Here is a 23,431-nt window from a genome sequence, read left to right as displayed (position 1 = left end):
GTAACCTGGTAGTTTCAAAAATTGAAGCTTTTCTAGGAGCTGCTGAGTTTGCATTGTTGAAATTGACTTAACAATGGTGGAAGTGGTTTACATTCATAAAACACTGAGCTGACCATTTTGGCCAAATGTAAAACTTGGCATCTGAAATACAAAAGGTGTTTGGTTGAAGTTTTTTCCACATCGAGGGCGCGGTGAGAAGATGTTGAAAATATTGATCGATGGAGCTTCTGATGCTACTATCAACCACAGTGAAGCTGTTTCCTTTATTTAATGGCCTGACAGCTTTAGCTTATAAAGAAAACAGGGTACAAGTGTGTTTAGCACGTACATACTGATTCTTAGGCTTCCAGATCTTAATGCTTTCACGACACAACCATCTTCCAGTGCAACATTTTTGTCATCGCGTCGTTGAATTTCTTCATCCTCATCAAGGATGGATTTGACCCACAAGACAGATAAAGTGGACCGGTTTTACGCATTCTGGGAGGACTATGCTTTAGAAACTTTTTGAAGGTTATAAGGGGCTTTCTTCACCTCCAGTTGCAAGTAATTTGCGTAGAAAGCCTTCAAGTTTTTATGTTTTTGTCAGGTTCTCTGTAAACTCGACTTATTACATGTTTTTTCATCGAGTGCAAATGAAAAGTCTTAGTATGGTGTTCCTGTCAACTTTTCCCGCTTTTTTTTTCACCCAGCTCATTTTCCTCGGTCGACAGACTTCTTCCCTTGTTCGGCATTTTCCCTTTGCCTTGTAGTTGGAAAAGTTGTTTAGAACTTGCTTATGCTTTAAAACTCTCTGTCACGAATAGTTGAGCGTTGTGCTTTTACTCTGTTTGGTATCGCTCAATGGGGGTAACATTACACGAAAGATGTCATGCTCGTAATATATCCTCTCCTACTGACAAACTATTGCGTAAAGCTCCTCAAGAACTTTGTTAAGGGCCTCCGGTTCGTACTTTTAGATACTTTCGCCATAGCCGTTGTTTAGAGCCGAACCCACTTTCCCAACAATTGGAAGAATCCCTTGATTGGGTCTCGTGTTTATCTTAAACTTCTTTTGCACTCTAGACTAAGTTCCTTCCTTGGTTTTTTTAACGGTAAACCATAATGGTTACCTTTTTACCTGCTTTTTATCTACTGCACGAATTTAAGGGTGCAAGTGAGTTTGGGCACATTAGCACATTGCGGAGAGCAGCTCTTTTAGCTCACTTCCGTAAAACAGCTTTGTGATTCGTAAGCTTACAGATCCTAATACTTTCACAACATAAACATCTCCCAGTGCAACATTTTCAGGCACGTACTTTTCCTTCATAATGTGACTTGATTCCTCCGAGTAAATCAGAAATGTACAACACTCTACATTCGCACATTTCACGTTCCAAGCGGACGCCATTAATGCTTTAAAATAAACATATTATAATAATAATAATAATAAGGACTTTATTTATAGAGGGGGACACGTAACAGCTGAAAAGCTGACAAACCTGTGGCCCTCTAACTAGATTATACAGCATTACAAAATAATACTAATAAATAGATAAATATACAAATAATTACAAAATTCTATGATAGAAATAGCAGGATATATTAAAAATATTCAGGAAGATAAAATTAATTTATAAAAAATTAAAATTAGATAATGTGCTATTGCTTAATATTGTTTCAAAGTTGTCCAGGTTTCTATATGAGCTTATAAAATACTTTTTCACAGCTGTTTTGAATAGTTTTATACTAGGCTTATTTTTGATATTATGGGGAAGGCTGTTCCATAACTTAACTGCGTCAACACTGAATGCCTTGCCACCATCGTTATTTCTTAGGTATTTGGGACACACTAAATTTAAATTGCCATGTCTAGTAGACCTATTGTGTACAGAACTGTTCGTCTTGAGCAAGTCTCTGATGTAAATCGGAACATCGCCTTTAAGGCTCTTAAAAATCATTGTACACTTATTTAGTTTGATTTCATCAAAAAAAGGCAACCAGCCTAGTTTACTAAAGTTTATAACACTTCTAGAATAAGAGTCAACTCCAAGAATTACTCGGGCAGCCCTTTTCTGTAACCTTAGGAGACAGTGGAGTTCTTTAGCGTCGCAGATATTCCAAACCATGCTCCCATACATAAGGACGGGTTTAATCAAGGCGTTATAGTATAAGAGTCTTTCTTTTATTGGAAGGTATCTCTTTATCTTCTTCAATAAACCAATACGCTGAGAAAGCTTGGCCTTTAGACTAGAAATTTGGTCGCTAAATGTAAGATCTTGATCGAGTGTTACACCAAGCAATTTATAAGAAGTTACTTGTTCTATTTCGGCCCCATCAAGGGTTATTGACAGGTGATTGCCATCCGCTAATGATGAATGTAGCCTCTTTCCGGTGATAAGTAATGCATTGGTTTTAACGGCGTTTAGGACCATCCCATTTTCGCTAGACCATTTACTTAATTTATCCATGTATTCTTGAAGACGTCGTTCCAATTCCAAAGGTGCATTATCGATATTAGCGCTGGCTTTAAATGTGGTGTCATCCGCGTAAGCATGAATAGTTGAGTCCGATCCAACAGCTTCGGGAAGATCATTGACGAAAATTAAAAACAGTAGAGGTCCTAATATGCTACCTTGAGGAACTCCATTGGTTAGCGTAAGTTGTGACGAAGTCGAGTTATTTACAGTAACACACTGTTTGCGATTGAGTAGATAGCTCTGCAATAGCTTTACAACATTATCTGGAAATCTATATGATCTTAACTTTACCAGGAGAATGTCATGATTGATCAAGTCGAATGCCTTGCTATAGTCCACAAAAACTAAGCCGCTGACGTTGTTCTTATCAAGGTCAAGAAGGACTTGGTCCAGAAGAAACAACAAAGCAGTATCCGTGGAGTGGTTTTTACGGAACCCTGATTGGAAGCGGTATAAAAGTGAATTTTCTGTTAAGTAGGTGTTCACAGCATTGAAGATGTGTCTTTCAAAGACTTTAGAAAGAATAGGTAAAATGCTAATAGGACGATAGTTTTGAATATCTTGCTTGTTTCCTTGATTCTTGAAAAGAGGTTTAACCTTTGCTATTTTCCATTGTGAGGGAAATGTACAAGTTTCAATACAGTGATTTATAATTTTAGCTATGGAGCATGATATTTCAGGAGCTGCAATCCTTAGAACTCTGGCACCAAGCCCATCGATTCCCGTGGCTTTGTGTGTAGGTATACTTAGAAGATAATCGTTAACCTCACTAGGAGTTATTTGCGGAATAAGATTTTCAATTTGACTGTTAGATTTGTCTGGTGGACCAGGAAGAGCATCATAATGAAGTACAGGTGTCGACTTTATGAGACGTTTATATACATCAACGAAGAAGCGGTTAAAGCGTTCAGCGATTGAATGGTCATCCTTTATCAAGTTGTTGTTTTCGTCAGCAATAGGGACGGAGTCGTCGTTATTCTTTGTATCTTTAGATAGGTCTTTAATTAAAGACCAAAGTTTCTTTGGACATTTTTGATTTTTACTGAACTGAGTTTTAAAGTACTGTTCCTTCGCATTTCTTAGTTTCCTCGTCACTTTGTTTTTAACCAGTTTAAAAGCAGACCAATCTTGCTTATTTTGTGTTCTCCTGGCCCTCTTTAGAAGATTATCGCGTTTATTTATTTCGTTGTATAGATCATTAGTGAACCATTTTGGCTGATTGATTTTCTTCACACTCTTGGACTTTAAAGGTGCGTGATTATCAAGAATGTCATTAAAGATTTTGTACCAAGATTCAACAATGTCATCGGCATCTCGAAAAACAAAGGAGATATCCCAAGGGGCTTCTCTTAGGTCTCGCAGAAAGCACTCTTTGTTGATTTTGTCGATATTTCTGTATTTGATTTTGGAATGTTGTTTACGTTGTGCATCCATGGTTTTGTAGCACCTCAAGATGGTGACCGGAAGGTGATCGGAAAGTCCAGATTTACCTATGGATACTTCTCTAATTCTAGCAGGATGACTAGAATAAATATGGTCTAAGCACGCATCAGAGGCAGGTCTTGTTACCCCATTTACCATCTGCGTTAGTCCAAGACTGTTCAGTGCCTTTGCGAGACAATGTTTTGAATAACAGTTGAAATCAATATAATCCAAATTAAAGTCTCCCAGAATAATCAATTCATTGTTTTGGAGATGGGCATTTTCAATATTTTTACCCAAGCTCTCATTATAATCTTTGTTGGCTGAAGGTGGACGGTAAACACCAGATATCAAAATCGGTCTCTTTGATTTATGAGGACAAATTTGAAGCCAGAGAGTTTCAAGATCATCCAGTTCCAAATCTCTTCGACGTAAAGCCATAACTTTCTCATTTACATACGCAAATATGCCGCCACCTTTCTTCCCGATTCGATCTTTTCTGTGTAATGTGTAGCCGGGTATCATGTAATAGCTGTCTGGAATTTTACTTGATCCGAACGTCTCAGTGAGAATTAAGACGTCGAGTTTAGCAGCACTGTTGTTGTTCGAGGTGAGCATTAGCGATAGTTCTTCCATCTTCGATGTCAGAATTTTCCCATCGGCACTCCTGTGTAGGTTAACTACGGCAAACATAACCCACATCCGTACGTCTGAAGCACGTTGGCCGATTCCGTGATCTATCTCTCCTAAGGGCTCAGTCAATGCTTACCCTGCTTCATTAACTAACCGAGTAGCTCCACATGCTTCACTTCCTCGTGTATGAGTGCTTTCTTAACATCATAAAGACTAACGGCGTCCTTCCTAGCTTCGTTGCCGAAAACAGGGTAGCGAAACTTCTTGACAAACTTCCCGCACATTTCTTTAGACAAAGGCACATATCTTTCATATGCTTTAAATGTTGTTCGGCCGATATCCCTTCATTCATCTGATAACGAAAATGAAGCTTTTTCAAGAACAGATTATTGGCAAGAGTACCTCGTAAAAAAGTTTTTTCTCGGCCCATCTCACGCTTGTTTGGATTCTTCGGATAAGAGGCACAAATGAGGCAGAGCACCATCAATCGCCAACACAATTATCGAGAACGCTTTCTATAACGTTGACAGGAAAAAATTTCGCTGCCGCTGGCCAGTCATCAATTGCAAGAACCTCAGAACCATCTACAAAGCTCCAGAGTAGTTTGGCCATGATAAAATGTTTTTTATTCGAAATTTGTAAGTGTTCCAATTACTCCCGTTAAGTTTTTCGATCGACCACTTCTCCGTGTTTTATCGACATTTCACATCACAAATTTACTCTTCTTTAATCGAAGATCCTAATAGAAACAACCACCGGATGTTGTGCACCTAAGACACACCTCCACCATACCGGACAAAATTCTTTTGAGCCCATAACCTGTTGTTTTCATGACTTTGAAAAACTCAGAAATCTTTGTTTCGCACTCTCTGACGGTTACGCACAAATAAGTATCAAACCTAGCATGTAAATGTGAAAGAAAACCATTCTTTCTTAAAATAAAGAGACTGTAAGTAAAAAAATTTTGTCCAATTATTAGCTTAATTAACAGTTCCTGGGAGATAAAGTGTAAAAGCTGCAGTTGTGTTGTGCACTGTACGCCGAATATGACAATTGCACACATTTTGGAAGAACATGGGAAATATTTGAATTGCAGTCAATCAGTTTGAAAATATCAGTAACATATGTATGTGAAGATGAGAAACTTGCATGTTTTGGGCTTCAATTAACAAGTGTGTAGACATGAAAGGGGAGACGAAGACGGAGACGGAGACGAAATTAGTTTGGCAAATTGGGTCGCCATATTTTTCAAATATAAAAAATATATAAATATATCATGGCCATCAATAATGATAACAACGATGATGGCAATGCCAATTGAAATAACAATTTAAATCTTAATAGAACGGCAGTAAACATGGTGAAGATGAAGCTTGACGCTTGGGTGAACTTAAGATGTTTATGATATTGGTGATGATGACAAAGATGACCAGATTACCAATGAATAGAATATGGTTGTTGTTTCATTAATAGAAAAAATTATAATTAAAAAATAGCAAATATCGTGGATTCTCTGTGAAACCCCTCATTGATGCTAACTAAACGTATAGACTTATTTACACTTACTTAGGCATTTAGCCGGGCCAAAAGGCGGAGCATCGTCATCTTTTGCACTGCATTGTTTTAATTTGTTTGGAAGTTTTTTGTTTCCGTTTTCTTTATCTGGCACATATGATAGCTGAATGTGAACTCGCTGGGACAGGTTTGCATAGGGAAACGCAACTCATCTTGTTCCTTCTTGAGCTAATGTCATTTTCTCTGTTTGATATCGCTCAATGGAAGTATCATTACTCGAAGGATATCATGCTTGTAACATTTCCCCTCCTACTGACAAACTGTTGCGTAAAACTTCTCAAGAACTTCGTTAAGAGCCTCCGCCTCGTACTTTTAAAAATTTCCGCCATAGCCTTTTGAAATTTCAAGACTTCCAGAAGTTTGGCCAGGCTTCTGTACCTTTTAGGTCATTTTATTTATAGAATTTTTCCTTTAAACCCTAACTTTAGACGTTGTTTATTTCTCCCCCGTCAGTCCCCCATTTTGCTTTGTTGTGCGTTTGGGACTTTTTCGTCAATCAACTTTCTGTCCGCAATTTTAACCTTTTTGGACTGTTTTGGATTTATGGACTAGTTCTCTACCAATGAATAAACTGAAATGTCTACATGACGGCACACTATTATTCATGTAAATAAAAGATAATATCTCAATGATTTGCGGAGACAACACAAGTTATATGTTTCATTTATGAAGATGACATTTTCGTCATGGAAACTGAATAGATCGACTTCGCATTGTCGCCTTTAACATAGAATGCTTTTCATTTTCCCAACAATTCGAAAAATCCCTCGATTACTTACTTTATCCTAAACCTCTTTCGCACTCCAGTTCCTTTCTTGGTTTTTTACAACATAATACAGCTGAATCTCTCGCGATCGGTATCATCGCTATTAATGGATAATATCCCAATGATGCCTCGTCTATCAGGGTATCGTGCTTCTCTCCATCACTGTATACAACTGCTATCTTTTCACCATGACATGGTAGTTGATGGTTGTTATTTTATGTTCATTGTTTTCTCAAACTTCGGAAAAGCTGACGAACGATTTTAAACTAAACAAACACTGGTTTTGTTTGTGTTTGTGATATGAGTAAGAGTTTTAGACTCTGGGACACTTGAATGTGGCTTTTGTCAACATTCAATTAAGTCCTTTGTTTTCATGGGGGTTTGATGTATGCCGTTCCTAATTTGTTTATTGTGTTTATCTGAACTATGTGAAAAGGGAAATTATGGTTACCATCTAATTAAGCTTTTTAGACGCTTCCGTTTATCTACTGCATTATTCTAAGACTCTTTGCGTTCGCATTCCGCCTAAACAGCAGTTCGCTTGGTGAACTCTTTCAATCACTCATCTTCTGGTCGTGTTGAGGTACGATACAGTGGTATGTGGGGAACCATTTGTGACCACTCATGGGACATACGGGACGCTGAAGTAGTTTGCCGCCAGCTTGGATTCGATGGAGCTTTATCAGCACCTCGTGATGCATCATTTGGACAAGGAAATGGTCCGATATGGCTGGATGACATTAACTGTGTAGGAATGGAGATTTCAATATCGGACTGTCATCACAGTGGATGGAGCGTCCACAACTGTGGTCACTATGATGATGCTGGCGTAGTTTGTCGACCTACAGGTAAGCTTATGAGGTTACTGTTAACTGGCTAAGTATCTTCTTTATTAAAAAAGGTCTCTTGACGAACCCCTAAGAAGCTAGACAAACTAGCTTCAATTCCTATGTTGACAACAGTTACCTTGAGGAGTCCCACTAATCACTCATTTTCTTTGTTTTTTTTCCAATTTTTCACACTCCATTGAACGAACTGATGTGTGAGAATTGAATTTCGGAGGGTAATCCGTAATAGTAACAACAGCTACTGGAAAAATGCAATTACGATTACGAAATTCATTTTTACCGAGTCACTACTATATAGCTAAGAAAGTTCTTTATATTTAGAATTTAGTCAAGATGTGAATTCAAACTCAGAAATTATTTGGATGTAACCTATCGCGACTGGTTTCTTGATTTGGGCAACATTGTCCAACTTCCACCAGGGGTCGTGATTACTTTGTCTACACACCTCCCTTAAAACTTACACTAAATATTTTGTTTTGGCTTCGGTAATCAAAGATTGATCATTTGTTCGGCAACACTAGGCTCGTTCTTATTCATTAGTAAGATTCTCGAGAAAATGTTTGATTTTATGACATAGCAAGAAGCGTTTAATCTTCCATGGGAAGTTGACCCATATTCCTACTCATACACGCCTACAAATCGTATTCTTCAGAGGAAATTAAGTACCATACAGTTCGTATTTAATTTCCTCTCAAGAAAGTTGTCGGAGGTTAAAGCGTTAAATAAGAACTAAAAAGACACGCCTAGAATTATTGGTGCCTTCAACCAAGCATGGAACACTCTGCAGCTAGTTTCCCCTAAAAAAAAAGTCGAAACACAGTTGATTGGCCTACGTACAATTGTATTCTCATATCGACAACAGTGCGTTTGGTGGGTTCCGCCAATTGGCCGTCTTCTGGTCGTGTTGAAGTGTTGTTCAATGGCACATGGGGAACCCTTTGTGACAACTCGTGGGACTTACATGACGCTGATGTAGTTTGTCGTCAGCTTGGATACGAAGGAGCTTTAGCAGCGTCAAGAGGGGCAGAATTTGGACAAGGAAAAGGTCAGATATGGCTGGATGACGTTAAGTGTGTCGGAGATGAGACCTCAATATCAGAATGTCGCCACGGGGGATGGGGAGTTCACAACTGTGGACACGGTGAAGACGCTGGTGTGGTGTGCCGAACCGCAGGTAAAATGAAGAGTTCAGCACATTGTATCATGATTCATTGTATATCTATTGTCCCCTCAGAGATAAATGCTACTGTACATGGATAATACTTTAAAGTTGTCAAAGTATCGAGATTTAACGTGTTTTTGCCCAACCGGAACGAGTGATTTCATTGATATAAACCTAGAAAACTAGGGAGCACGTTTCCATTATTTATCATGTTTTTTATTTGTATGCTGAGTTTTTTTTTTTTTTTTTTTTTTGCCCATTGACTCCTGGCTGTGGTTCATATTCATACAAAAGTTTAATTAATATGCCAAAACGACAGAGGATAGTTCGAGAGTGTAGGTTTACTCCATGTAGTACTAAACTGGCTGGAAGAAGCAACAAAAGATTTAGTTCCTTGTGTGTTCGAAAAGCTGCAAAACGGCATTTTCATGTTTCATTCGTTCCTTTCTTGATGTTACAACCAAAAGCTTTATGCACCTTCGTGTTTCGAATTTCTAAGCTGCAAACAGACCGTACCGGAAGAAACTTTTAAGCGGTCGAAAGTTTTTGCGCTGAAGTGTTATCTTCACCCAAAGCCATCCAGGTCATGGCAAAATTTGGACATCAGCCATTCAAAACACATCGATGTGCTTGGTCCTTGCCTTTCCTTTAGCCCCTGAGTGTCTTCATGAAACTCGGTGGTCCCTTCTGGGTTTAAATTTCAGTCATTATCTTGACATGTATTCCACCTACCGAATAACTCGGAACGCATTTCTTGAGGTGTGTTCCTTACGCATGTCCGAGACGTTGATTCCACAAGTAGCTGTCTCGACATGGTCACAAATGAGGCGTACCGAATAGGAACAACTTAACAATCTAGTCGATAGAGTTTGTCAGCCGGTAATCCCATTCTGCTACACTTTCCCTGCTCATTCCTGATCCAACCGGAAAAAAGGGTTCAGGCGAGTTTGGGCACATTAGCACATTGTGGAGAGCAGCCCTGTGGCTCACTTCCATAAAACAGCTTTGTAATTCGTAGGCTTACAAATTCTAATGCTTTCACGATACGAACATCCTCCAGTGCAACATTTTCAGGCTCGTACTTTTCCTTCATAACGTGACTTGATTCCTCCGAGTAATATAATATTTTTCTTAAGGTGATTCCTCAAAAGAAAAAAGTTATCAAAAAATTCCCTACCAGTGTCTGTTTCTAAAAAATACCGTTAAAACCGGCAATAAATCAAAAGATAGGTCACCTTGCTTGTTTAAGAGATATGATGGGCCAAACTTACCCCATTTATGACTTATGACACTAATCACGGGCGTCGTTTCACCGGTTCACGGTACATTTTGCGGTAACTGAAGGAAAGGGTTTTTTAAAGTGATGTTTGAAAGAGACTTGTTAGATAGAATTTCTAAAGCTTATTAAACAATCTGATGTATAATTTGTGGAAAAATCATCCAATTTTAGATTAAATCGACTGAAAACGTTCCTCGAGTCGCTGTTTTTAAGGTCATAATTTGCATCCTCGAGTTACGGGCGTCGTGCATGCTCTTTTTTCCCCTCCGATGAATTTTTTTTTATCTCTCCAATTTCAAGGGATAATTTATAAACCATAATGATGCAATGAAAAATAAAGGTAACCGTACTCATTCAAGAGCAAAAGACCATCGTACCTGTTTACCTTGTCCATTGATTGATTACAATATCATGTTATTGGAATGAGCGCGCGCTTATTTGCTCGGTGACTTAGTTTTAAGTGCAGTACAGGATGCTCTGTGCAATACTGAGGGATCACGATGACTGATTACCAACTTATTCCACTTAAACAGCTGTCCGTCTGGTTAATTCCTACAATTTGTCACATTCCGGTCGGGTTGAAGTGCAATACAAAGGTGTATGGGGAACCATATGTGACAACTCATGGGATTTAAATGACGCTGATGTAGTTTGTCACCAGCTTGGATACAATGGGGCTTTAGTAGCATTTCGTAGCGCAGCATTTGGACAAGGAACAGGCCAGATATGGTTGGATGACGTGCAATGTGTGGGAAATGAGACATTAATATCACACTGCAATCACTTAGGATGGGGAGCTCACAACATTTACTGTCGGAGCAGTGATGACGCCGGTGTAGTTTGCCAACCCTCGGGTAAGAGAATGATGCTGGTAAACACCACATATCAAACTTCTTTCACAGTCTTATTTCTTTTAAACAGGCGAGGAAGCGCGACGCGCAAGTTGAGGTTCTTTTTACGCTCGTGGTGTGGACGTGGAGCAAATAGAAGGTCTTTGAACAGACTTCCTTCCACTTACCTCCTCACCCATTTTTTTAAATTGCTCCGTACATGTTATGTATAAACGCCATTTGCAGTAACCCTATGCAGAAAAATTTATATTACTACCTTTTTTAATGGACATATCTAATTCTGTGGTAGCCATTTTGTTTACACTCCTTGAGAAATATCTAGTTAAGTGCAACGGTATTCCATCACCGCACTGAAGAGTCACGTAAAATTGTGTTACATCAATGCGAACTAAGTATGCCCCCTTTGAAAGTGAACAGTCGCCTAATCAACACGCAAGCGGGAAATTGCCACGCTATTGCTGTTAGGCTTTAGTTTGCAAATAATTTCCAAAGGCCAACCTGATGTCGACACACAAGATAAAAGCCATTAAAAGAGTTCGGAATAGCTCTAACGAGCATATCGAAGTCAAAGTCGAAGGTGATAATGACACCAATAGCATGGAAAACCTCTTGAAGAGCTAGCTAATATGGTTACTCCCATGATGAAAGGAGGCTTTGAAAAGAAGCCAGGTAGAATTGAATAAGTATAACGGAGCAGAAAACCGCGATACTCTAACCAAATTACTATAAAAAAAACAAACCTTTTAGGTCCAATGATGCAAAAGGCTCATCTTCAACGTTATCGATGCAATGACAAATAAATGATTGAGAAACTTCTGAATCATATATCGTCGCTACCTATCAGAAGGGATTTTTTTAATACACTCAAATGTTGCACTTTTCATTGTAATGCAAACAGGGAGTTATAACACCGACGTAAAAAAGCTGACTATTACAACACAGACAAACGTCTTATCTATTCGACGCTGGCAATCACTGCACGACTTGGCTTGTTGGAGATCTTCAATTTTTCTAAAACAGGTTCAAGAGTTGACATAGATTAGCCATATTTTTCACATCTGCGAAAAAGCATCAAATTATCAAGTGTCGGAATAATTCATGATTTCCCAAAATCGATAAAAGCGATTCTTTTGTGCTTTATTGGCAGGGCAGATATTAAAAGATCTATCCTAATCAGTTAAGACATTTCGAATTGAATACAATTAACTCAAGAATAAACATCCAAGAAATAAAAATGACTCATGAATCTTAAGCTGATTTCGTACAAATAAAACCTTTCTCTTACTCTGACCGACATCTATTTATATTTATATAATAAGCTCAGTTATGCACGCATTCTGATTGGTTCTCACTTATGATCTATTGGAGGACAGACGTATAGATGACGCCATCATTAAAACTTTTTTTAATTCTTTATTATATAAAACAAATAGATAAATAGATTGAGAACATCAGTGACACACTCGGCTCCGCCTCGTGTGCCACTTTTTTGTTCTTACCACATTTTGACGTCATCTGTGATCTATTACTGAACAGACGCACAGCAACTTGGAATCTATTTGTTAATCTGACCAAGTAGTTACCTACATATTTTTCTAGCATAACGCAAGAAATCCGTATCAGTACGCGAACATAGCTCAGACGCTTCACTAAATGAATTTCGATTTCAGCGACTGTCCCCATTAGTTACCTGCTCTGGAAGCAAAATTATCATATCACAAGCGTCTTCAACACAACCCAAATATGTTTCACTCGAGATGAATTGCAATTGGTTGCTTGTTTTGTGAGACGAACCATTACCTCAAATTTGTGCGATTTGGGTAGAACATCAAAAAGCATAGTTATGCCAGTAACCATGGTCAAGTTGTACAATTCGCTTTTCCGAGGTAGAACCAATTCTTCCGTAAAACCCAAATTCTGAGAGATTTTAATTACTTCCTCCTCTTTTTTTTTTTTTGTCCTACCTCAACCGTTCACAAATCTCTTAACTCCTTTTTCTTCAATTTAGGCTAACATGTGATTTAACGAATGTTCTAATTTCTTTCCACACGTTCTTCACATGTCTTTTTCGTTCAGTTTTTCATGTCAGTTTACTTTAAGAGAATTCAAGGCCAACTTAACGAATATTTCGTATCAATGAAACATACTCGGACGAATTTGGTGAGCATTAATCATAGAACGCGAACTCATTTTACTAAGCAAATTCAGGCTTAAATTATCAAAAGGACCGGCCATCTTGAAATTGGAATACGCCTCGTTAACAAACTCAACAGGTTTGGCCTTAAAATTGGCCAACACACTGGTATCAATTTAAGGGAAGTAAATAACGGCAGCACATTATATCAGTGGCAGGGTGGAGTTCAGCTGACACATTTGCTTGCCGCAGTTGAATTCTCAAGTGAGCCATTGAAAACGGATTATATTAGCCATTTAATAAAGATTGAATAAGTAAACTAGACTTACTTTTATTGGATTAGATTGGTTTCTTATCGTGCCTTTCCCTTTACATTTCGATGACGCTTAAATAGCAGCACACGTGCAAGGTAAATTTGAAAACTGAGCTTGCGAACGTGTGACTCAATCATGCAACCCCTCAGTCTATGGTGACGGGTTCCTGTACGATCCAACCTTAACTTCCGGTTAAGTCTTGTCTAATATACTCCTTACGGTTTAAAAAGCACTGTGAGAGGCTTCATTTTACTTGATGAAGCTACAATCCTTTACGTTTTTTGCGAAAACTATCTTTCCTTCTGCAAAACATATGGTTTAGAAAACTGTACAATATAAAACAAGCTAACTTATATCATCATATCAATAACAGTTCGTTTGGCGAGCCCAAGCAAAATACGGTCTTCTGGTCGTGTTGAAGTGTGGTTCAATGATACATGGGGAACCATTTGTGACAACTCATGGAACTTACAAGACGCTGCAGTCGTTTGTCGTCAGCTTGGATACGATGGAGCTTTATCCGCTCCCGGTGATGCAGCATTTGGACAAGGAACTGGCCAGATATGGCTGGATGACGTTAGATGTGGAGGAGATGAGAAAGACATAGTGCAGTGCAATCACGGTGGATGGGGAGTTCACAATTGTGGACATAATGAAGACGCTGGTGTGGTTTGCCGCCCTTCAGGTAAAGTAACGACTCGCGATCATTACCTATTGCCATATCAATAATTCTCATCCCTTGAGTGACTTAAGAGTTGAAAACGCCAGCCCGTCAAAATTCACTACGGTGACTTGCCTTCTTCCTCTAACTTGTGGGCGATAATCATCGAAGTTGAGGACTCTCCATTCTTCAGTTCGGGCAATGGCTAGATGTAATTGATAATACCGGTGGAGAAAAAATAAGGTGTCACTCTTATGCAAAAGGCTTTTTCTAGAATAGAAAAATAAATAGGAGATTGAGTTTTAAGTTTAGTTGTAATATTAAACAAAAAAAAATTTAAGTCTTTCACTAAAAGCAATTAAAACCGTGAAAATGGATGAGAGAACTATTTACACCTCTGAAAGGGTATCAAAATCGTCAATGTTGACCTCCAATATTTTCAAGTTGCGAAAAACAGATTCTGTGCGTGTTCAATTCTCACCGAAGTTTCCTGTTGTAAACAAAGGCTCGGTGTGGTTGACTAGGATCCTTTCATACCTATCGTTTCAACTTAACGATTGACGGTAAATAATTTTTGCAAACATTTCCATCTTTCTTTAATCAAAGACTCGCTGAGAAAATACTTAGAGAAAATACCAATTTAAGAAAATACCAATTTCTAGGGTCAAAAAATCTACTTCAAGTTTATTAGTTCCACGATAACCGATTAACTTGTATTTCCATGATAACAGCTATTCGTCTGGTTAATTCCTTCAATTCGTCAAGTTCTGGTCGTGTCGAAGTGCTGTACAAAGGTGTATGGGGAACCGTTTGTGGCGACTCTTGGGACTTGCAGGACGCTGCTGTAGTTTGTCGCCAACTTGGATTCGAAGGAGCTTTAGCAGCATTTCGTGCGTCAGAATTTGGACCAAGAATAGGTCAGATATGGTTGGACGAAGTGCAATGTGGGGGAGACGAGTCATCGATATCAGAGTGTGTTCACAGAGGATGGGGAGATCATGACTGTTCGCATTATTATACCGCTGGCGTAGTATGCCGACCCAGAAGTAAGGCGATGAAACACTTACAAAATAGACCCTTCAAAGAAAAATGGCACTTTATATCTTGCCTTCGAATGCTCCTTGGAAGTGCTTTTTCTTTAACCAGACTCAATTGTACTGAACCAAGGCTAACCCTGCTAGACGGGAACTGTAAAGGATCCGCTTTCTGCTTCATTTACTTTCCTCGAAACGATCCGATAAAATTTTGGAAAAGGCATTTGGAGAATTCCTCTTTTATTTAATACAAATGTTGTTTCGAATATACCAACTGCATTTTACATGCAGCTATGTAAATAGACAGATATTAATGGTGAACCATAGAAATACTAAATAGAGTTCGTCAAGTGAGCTACCTTGTCTCTTTTAATAATCATAGTTCGTCTGGTGAGCCCCAGCAATTCACTGTCTTCTGGTCGTGTTGAAGTGTGGTACAATGGTACATGGGGAACCATTTGTGACGACTCTTGGGACTTACAGGACGCTGATGTAGTTTGTCGTCAACTTGGATACGATGGAGCTTTATTAGCACTTAGTGATGCAACATTTGGACAAGGAATTGGCCAGATATGGCTTGATAACGTTAAATGTACAGGAAATGAGACATTCATAGCACAGTGCAGTCACGAAGGATGGGGAGTTCACGACTGTGGGCATGTTAAAGACGCTGGCGTAGTTTGCAGACCTTCAGGTAAAGAGATAACTCGCGCACAAAATACCATCATTTGCCTTTTACTTGTCAATTTTTCAGGATAATATTGCTAATGCATTTTGTGTTATCCACCTTCGATTAAGTAATAGTCGTAGAAACAACCCCATATCGTGGGATTGACGCCACTAGCAGTTGCGTCAACCACTCAAATAAAAAAACACCTGTGACCTTGAGACTATATTGCTTCAATGAGATGTTTTCCACCTTTGTTCGCAAAAAACCGTGATCATAAACATGTTTTTAAAAAATGTTTGGTAATTTTCCTGAGTTCTATGTCCTTTCGCTTAAATTGGGAGTCGATAAGATGTCTAACTCTTGAACAAAGAATTAATTAATGATGTTCAAAAGTATGTGAGAATCGTTTTTTCACTATATTTCTACAGAGCCATTTAGCTTTTGAAGTAATCGTGCACGTTGAGATTAAGAGTCTGTCCACGAGAGGACCGGGCAGGCGTGACACATGCCATCTCGCTGATTTCTTTCAAACTATAGCAGTTTATGAGGCTCACTAAGTTATTCAAGAATCAAATCCCCGGGGTAAAAGGCTAAAATTAGCTCGAAAATGCACTTCCAACGAATCTCTCTCACACTAACGGATTGCGATGGATTTTAATTTTATTTTGTTCAACAGTTGTTTGAACCTTAAGGAAACAATTCCTGGAAGTTAGGGTAATTTGATATAACCTAATCATCAGCTGTGTCAAGGAAACAATTCCTTGAAGTTGGGGTAATTTGATATAAATTAATCATCAGCTGTGTCACGCAACTATTCCAAAAAAGACAAAATTAGGGTTTTTTAATTGCAAATATTTCCAATGGGCAACATTGTATGTCGACAAACATACTATCACAGGTAATACCTATCCTGACACAATCTCTTGTAAAAAAAACCGCGCTCGTTGAGATAGTCTGGTAGACTTTTTTTTCTTTAAAGCTCAATCCCCTCCAAAGATGGACTGTTGGCTGGTGCTGCTGTCGATTCTGTTGTTGCAAATAAATTTGTTGATGGAGCGCCACCAACGATTGCACCTAGCACATAATTTTACAGGTTTCTGCCCACTTTGCTTGGTTACGTGGAGCCCGACAACGAGACGTTTCTGAAGACTTTTGAATTCCTGGTAAACTTTTACGTACCTTGTGCAGAACTATAAATCTGAAGCTTTCCCAGTGATAGAAACTTGCCCACATAGTACTCTTTTCCAAGCTCTTAGACTCAAAGGAAAAGTTGTTCAAGGCTTAAATGCCAGCCATGCTGTGCTTCTATATATTTTGGAAAGAGTCTTGAATTTCTGCATCAGTGACGTAGCACCCTTTCATCCCTCCCCGGATCCGTACTATTCAACCGCAGCCTTCGTGTCACCGGCCTTGTTTTAGTCGTTTCCTTCTTTTATAAAACGCCTCATGTGATTTTTAAGAGTGGCTTGACTTCGATCGCAAACATCTTTGTTTACGAAGAAGTACAGCATGGTTGGCATCAAACCTTTGAACAACCTTTCCTTCGAATCTGTTGGGATGAGAGCTGGGAAAGCGTAAAATGTAGGAAAGGGCTCTCTTTTACTGGGACAGCCTCAAAAATACAGTTCTCCACGGGTTCCAACAAAAAAAAATTTGTACTTATTGACATGAGTGGGAGGGTCGAACGGAACTATTTGGGTTGAGGTGATGACGTACGGACCGAGCGCAGCGACGTCCGTGCACCATGACCGAGTGCCAAATAGCTTCCCGTCTGGTTCAAACAAACTAAGCCAATAAAAATTTTATTATATGACCACTAAGTGTCGAAAATTTCGAAAATTGTGTTTCAACCTAAACAGGACGCGATAAACGGTCGCACGCAAAAACCACAAAAAAAACGGTAGGAAATAAATTGTGTCAGGGTCACAGAATTTCTATAAGTGACTTCTTAGCTCGGCAGCTATACATCTGTTGTTTTTAGACATTAGTACCACAAAAACTGGCGTCAGCGATCCCATTCTTAAATTGAAATGGAGTGAATAAACATCAGTTAATAACCAGAAATTTCATAAAGGGGAGTGATCGCGAATCTTTTGCAGAGGCCGCAAATGTAACGTTAGGTTAGTGTTAGGTATTTCCTGTGATAGTATGTTTGTCGACATACAATGTTGTCCATTGGAAATATTAGCAATTAAAAAAACCCTTATTTTGTCTTTTTTGGAATAGTTGCGTGACACAGCTGATGATTAAGTTACATCAAATTACCCCAACTTCAAGGAATTGTTACCTTAAGGTTCAAACAACTGTTTAACAAAATAAGATTAAAATCCATCGGAGTCTGTTAGTGTGAAAGAGATTCGTTGGAAGTGCATTTTTCGAGCTAATTTTAGCCTTTTACCCCAGGGATTTGATGCGGGGCCTCTAATTCCCAAGGGATTAGCCGGGAGCCCGAACTACTTTGGATTTTTGAATAACTTAGTGACCCTCACAAAATGTATGGATGCAACATGTATATTCCCTCGCTGCTTTCGCTGAACGGAACTGGGTCACAATTTTTTTGTTTTCAAAATGAAATTTTATTATGTCTAGAAGGGGATCGACTTCACTACAAACTTAAAAAAGAAGCGAAACTGAACTAAACCGATAAATGCGAAGCCAAGCTATATTTATATAGCACCCATATCCAAAACTGTAAAACGCTCTAGATATTCTCAGAAGAGAGAAAACCTTATTGCTCCGACTATCTATATGGTTTTCATGCGAAGAAGCGTCCCTAACATGTTGCAACGATACAGGATTCCATTTTTAAACCATCAACGAATTCCTAAGAAAAGAGGTAGTTCTGAAAGACGATGCAGGATTAGGATAATTTGCTGCTGTTAACAGTCAAGGTTTTCGAAATACAGAGAGTCACCATTGCAAAATAATAATGAGCCAAAGAATACAAGGAGACTCTGTGACTGAAATCGCTGACATGGTGAGAGCAAAGATCGAGTGAGCTACTGTTGTTCGGGAAATGAACACCTTCATCGATGATGAAATAATTTTCGAAACAGTTGCTCGGGACATAGATTGGCTAAGTGCTATGTTCAATTATATCATTAATGGATTGCTATTTACTTCACAAATCGGTTGCTAGGCAATCAGCGCGTAAGAGATGATGAGCACAGAAAATTAAAAAGGAGCGAGGCTTGGGCATAGTTTCTGTAGGTAATACGAGGAAGGCTGAATAAAGCTAGAACAGTCCCTTATATTTCGATGACGGTAAATATTCAGCCAATGGAGGCTCTTGGATTGATATCATTGCCGGGGGAGCGTTAGCTCGTTTGTTTGAAAGGGATTACTTTCTTTTTCCCGAAAATAAAGCAAATCACAAAGCGTTGAGAAAAAAAAGAGAACTTTTATCACTGTCGGTCGCTTGAGAAATGGACATTAATTAACTAAACATGCAATAACACAGTGACAATATCTTTGGAATTTATTGTGTTCATGAATATTTTGTCTCCATCTGATTAAATTTCACCGTAGATAAATAAAGATTACTGGCACTATTCACTGTGATCGTGATGCATTGGTGACCTCTATAAACAGGGCCTTTATATCGTTATACACAACTTTAACTTTAAGAACAAAACTTATAATTGTAAGACGCTGTTTAAGAGAAAACGTTGATGAAATGGTTTACGCCTGCGGTAAACTTCAATTAAAAATGATAACACAAATTATTTACTTGGTTAAACTTGTAAACGTGAGTGTGGGATTTTGGCGACGAGAGGACATTTCTTGAACCAAACACAAACCTTTTAATTTTGGTGTTAGCATGAGAGGGTCTTTTCAAAGTCTTGGAGACTTCCGTATTTAAAAGAGCCATTCGTTAATGCAAGCTGTGTTAAAATTAAAATAGAATCATAGATAAGGGCTCAGTTTCTGGTTTCCATTTAAATTATATTCCTGTCAGGAGGATCTGGCAAATAAAATTTTCATTGATGATCACAAAATATTATAAAGAGGCTCTCTTTTATTTTACTTAAATATATGACTCGTGGGTCAATTCCAATTTTATATCAAGATTAAAAATCATAGTTTACCTGTTCCACGTTACTTAACAAACGTCTACACTTATGATAACAGATATTCGTTTGGTGAGTCCCAGCAATTCACCGTCTTCTGGTCGTGTTGAAGTGTTGCACATGGGTACCTGGGGAACCATTTGTGATCATTCGTGGGACCTACGTGATGCTAATGTGGTTTGTCGTCAGCTTGGATACGATGGAGCTTTATCAGCGCTTAGATATGCAGCATTTGGACGAGGAACTGGCCAGATATGGCTTGACGATGTGCAGTGTGTAGGAGATGAAATCGCGATATCGGACTGTTATCACAGAGGATGGAATGTCCACAACTGTGGGCATCATAGTGACGTTGGCGTTGTGTGTCGACCCAAAGGTAAGGCAATACACGTTCAAAGTAAATTCGTCAAAAGTGACGCTATATGTAGTAAACCAACGCTAAGATCCGTTTAAGAGTAACCTTAGGTCACACCACTTTTAAGTGTCCGCTTCCTTCTTTGTTCGCTTTCATTTGAATAATATGGTCAATTACAAAATTATTAGGTAATTTAGTTTAATCAACTGAGTTTATAAACTCTTTACAGCAACCAATTTACGTCATTAACTCAGTTGATAACACTAAATCACCCTGTTAAACGCAGCACCAGAATTTCTGCAGAAACTTACCCGTTTTATACAAAAAAATTACTCTAAGAAAAGCATAGCGAGGAATTCCCTCTTATTATACTCGGCGGAGTTTACAGGGCATAAAGGGAATATAATTAGAGTATATTAAACCCCAAGCTAAAGCGACTTATAATTGTGAACCACACGAAGTTTAAGTACAATTCCTTCTCTCTCTCTCTCCAACCGCAGTTCGTTTGGTGAACCCCAGCAATTCACTGTCTTCTGGTCGTGTTGAAGTGCTGTACAATGGTACATGGGGAACCGTCTGTGACAACTCATGGGACTTACAGGACGCTGATGTGGTTTGTCGACAGCTTGGATTCGAAGGAGCGTTATCAGCACCTGGTGGTGCAGTATTTGGACAAGGAACTGGTCAGATATGGCTGTTTGATGTTAAATGCATCGGAAACGAGACATTGATAACTCAGTGCAGTCACGGAGGATGGGGACTTCACAACTGTGGGCATCATGAAGACGTTGGTGTGGTGTGTCGCCGTCTAAAAGGTCAATTTAATTTTGATCTTGCATGCTATTATTTTGAAAAAACTTACTTCTTGCACTCCGATTTTTTTTAAGTTTTGGTTTCTGATCGTTAGGAAGCTGTAAACCCATCATTTAATGCTTGAAAATAAGTTACTCGAAGCATGTCAGGCGTCAAAGCCTGAAATTTTCAGACTTCTTTCTCGGCAATTTCTTCAACTGCAGTTTACCTTATGAGAATCATTTCGGTGTTAGATATCATCTAAAGTTCAAGTTATTGTGTTTTAATTTATTTCTCAAAACTTTTTCTTCTCACTGACGGTGTACAAGTATGTAGATTTAGCGGGGTTCGACAGTTCTCACAATCCTGTTGATAGTACATTCACTGAATTTGGATCTACACTAACTCTTCTTTCCCGTCTCGCTTACTAGTGTAGAGCTGTTTGTGTGATGAAGGAAAGGGTACCTCGGAATTATGATTAAACAAATGTTTCGATGCCTCAAATAGCTTTTTTGGGTTTCCTCTCCACATTTTTCCAAGTTCTGAAAATCAGTTTGAAAAATTAGATTTTATTTCGTTAAGTCAAGTCTACGTGCAAACCCCCGGATCATCAGTAAGATAAAGAGAAATGAATAGAGGGGGTAAGTTTCCGAAGAAACTGTGGCGCTGCGTCGGTGGTAGAGTATAACGAGGCGATTTGGTGTTATCAAGTGAGTTGATAACTTAAATTGGCCAACGTACAGAATTTCAAAGCTGACTTTTCGAGCGTTAGCCTTTGATCTGAGCGTAAAGGGAAATGTAGTTTGTTATAAAAAACTTCTTAAATACCACTAGAAACATGAAGCGCAGGTCTTTCGACTGAGATGCTGAATTGGGCCGCCCCAAATTAAAGAAAGCAATCTTATTGACTCAGATTGCGATCTCAATTCCAGTCAGGGCTGTTCCTTATGAAGTTCCAGAAAAACTGCTTCGGTATGGCTTACAATAATTTATGCATTTCGTTCACCAAGAGCACTTTGCGGTTTGAATCGAAGTCGTTCTCTTAATGTCAGCATGCATCAGACAAACAGCGGCAAGTCACCCAAAATTTGCTTTCACTCCTACTTTCATATTTTGTAGCCCAATATGTTCTTATAATTGTGGTGTAGTTTTTTTTGTGAAAGTATATTTTAGTTTTCGAGAAATGATTTTTTTCGTTCGACCGCTCAAATATGCAGATTTTCACCGTGAATATTACCCGAGTTGTGTGACCTCACGTAACGAATATACTAGACCTACGGTATTTCTGTCAACATGATCCTTTGTTTTATCATCTAAACTTAATCCCCTGTCATTATTGAAGCTGGCAAAGAAACGTTTATTTCTTGGTGAATATTTTTGTCCGACATACTTTTCCTATGTCGAAAAGTAACATCAAAACAAAGACAGTTTAAACAATGACCGACATGACAGAATCTACTGAGCTTCAAGCTTTTATAAGGCAATAGGATTATTACAGGGTTATAAAGTTACTGTAAAAATTTCCCTGTGTATTTGTGTTTTTCTATCTTGAGACGAACTCAAAGTCCGGCAAAATTTACTTGATAGCGACTATGAAATAAACATGGTGTGCCTACTTGTCGCCACCGTTAACTGGCATAAATCACTACAATTTGCCAAAAAATCTAACATAACAACATAACACTCTTACCTTGTTTATTTACGATTTTATTAGCTGTTTCGATAATCAAGTTAATTATGCTCTACCACATTCGAGCCAGATTTGAGTTCCAGTTTATATTTCTCCTCTATCTTATTATATCAGTTGCATGACAAGCATGTAACAGAAATTCAAAGATGAATCAACCTCCGAAATATCAAGAGATGGGTTTGTTTTCCTCTTTGCATGACATCTGGAAAAACCGTTCAGGAATTACTGCATTCAGAAAAATAAAATGTCCAGATCTATCAATGATTCCTTTGCCGGCTGAAGTCAGAAAATGGTTACAATAGTCAATTTGATTGACAAGCTACATACTGATTTAGCTAACTGATCTGTTTCATAAGCGTCTCATCCTACATGCTAACATGAAGATTTGCTCCTTCGGTGGTGGAACTGGTGGGTTTAGTTATCGAGAAGACCGAAGTAGTATATCTCAAGCCGTTCCCTTACGTGGTTGTTAAAAAGACATTTCAAGTCATTTGCGGAGTTGCAAGTTTTCAGACCCAGAAAATGAAGTTGATCTTATTTTGTCGCGTGCCTACATCTTTGAGACGCCACAAGATATCGATGATTTTACAAATTGCCCCACTCATAGATCAAATCTCGGTTTTTGAGTGGAGTCGTAGTTCCAGTAGCAAATGTAGGGTGCCAAAAGAAGTGTCCGGCCATGGTAAAGTAGGGTTAAGTCGATTCCAAAAGCCGAT

The 23,431-nt window shown here is 38.6% G+C and overlaps 1 protein-coding gene across 4 annotated transcripts in view; it reads left to right on the top strand.

Annotated features, from left to right (window-relative positions):
- LOC131795804 (deleted in malignant brain tumors 1 protein-like) overlaps nt 1-23,431 on the top strand; it is a 50,462-nt gene that overhangs the window by 4,939 nt on the left and 22,092 nt on the right. For all 4 annotated transcript variants that reach the window (XM_066168105.1, XM_066168104.1, XM_066168103.1 and 1 more), the window contains exons 5-12: nt 7,389-7,703; nt 8,566-8,877; nt 10,678-10,998; nt 13,817-14,128; nt 14,836-15,150; nt 15,521-15,832; nt 19,940-20,254; nt 20,734-21,048. In XM_066168105.1, the coding sequence (XP_066024202.1) occupies nt 7,389-7,703; nt 8,566-8,877; nt 10,678-10,998; nt 13,817-14,128; nt 14,836-15,150; nt 15,521-15,832; nt 19,940-20,254; nt 20,734-21,048 (2,517 nt within the window). The remainder of the gene's footprint in view (nt 1-7,388; nt 7,704-8,565; nt 8,878-10,677; nt 10,999-13,816; nt 14,129-14,835; nt 15,151-15,520; nt 15,833-19,939; nt 20,255-20,733; nt 21,049-23,431) is intronic.

This window comes from Pocillopora verrucosa, chromosome 6 (genome assembly GCF_036669915.1).
Source record: "Pocillopora verrucosa isolate sample1 chromosome 6, ASM3666991v2, whole genome shotgun sequence".
NCBI lineage: Eukaryota > Metazoa > Cnidaria > Anthozoa > Scleractinia > Pocilloporidae > Pocillopora > Pocillopora verrucosa.
Note: the sequence above shows the minus strand (reverse complement) of the source record. Positions and strands in the feature narration are given on the sequence as shown.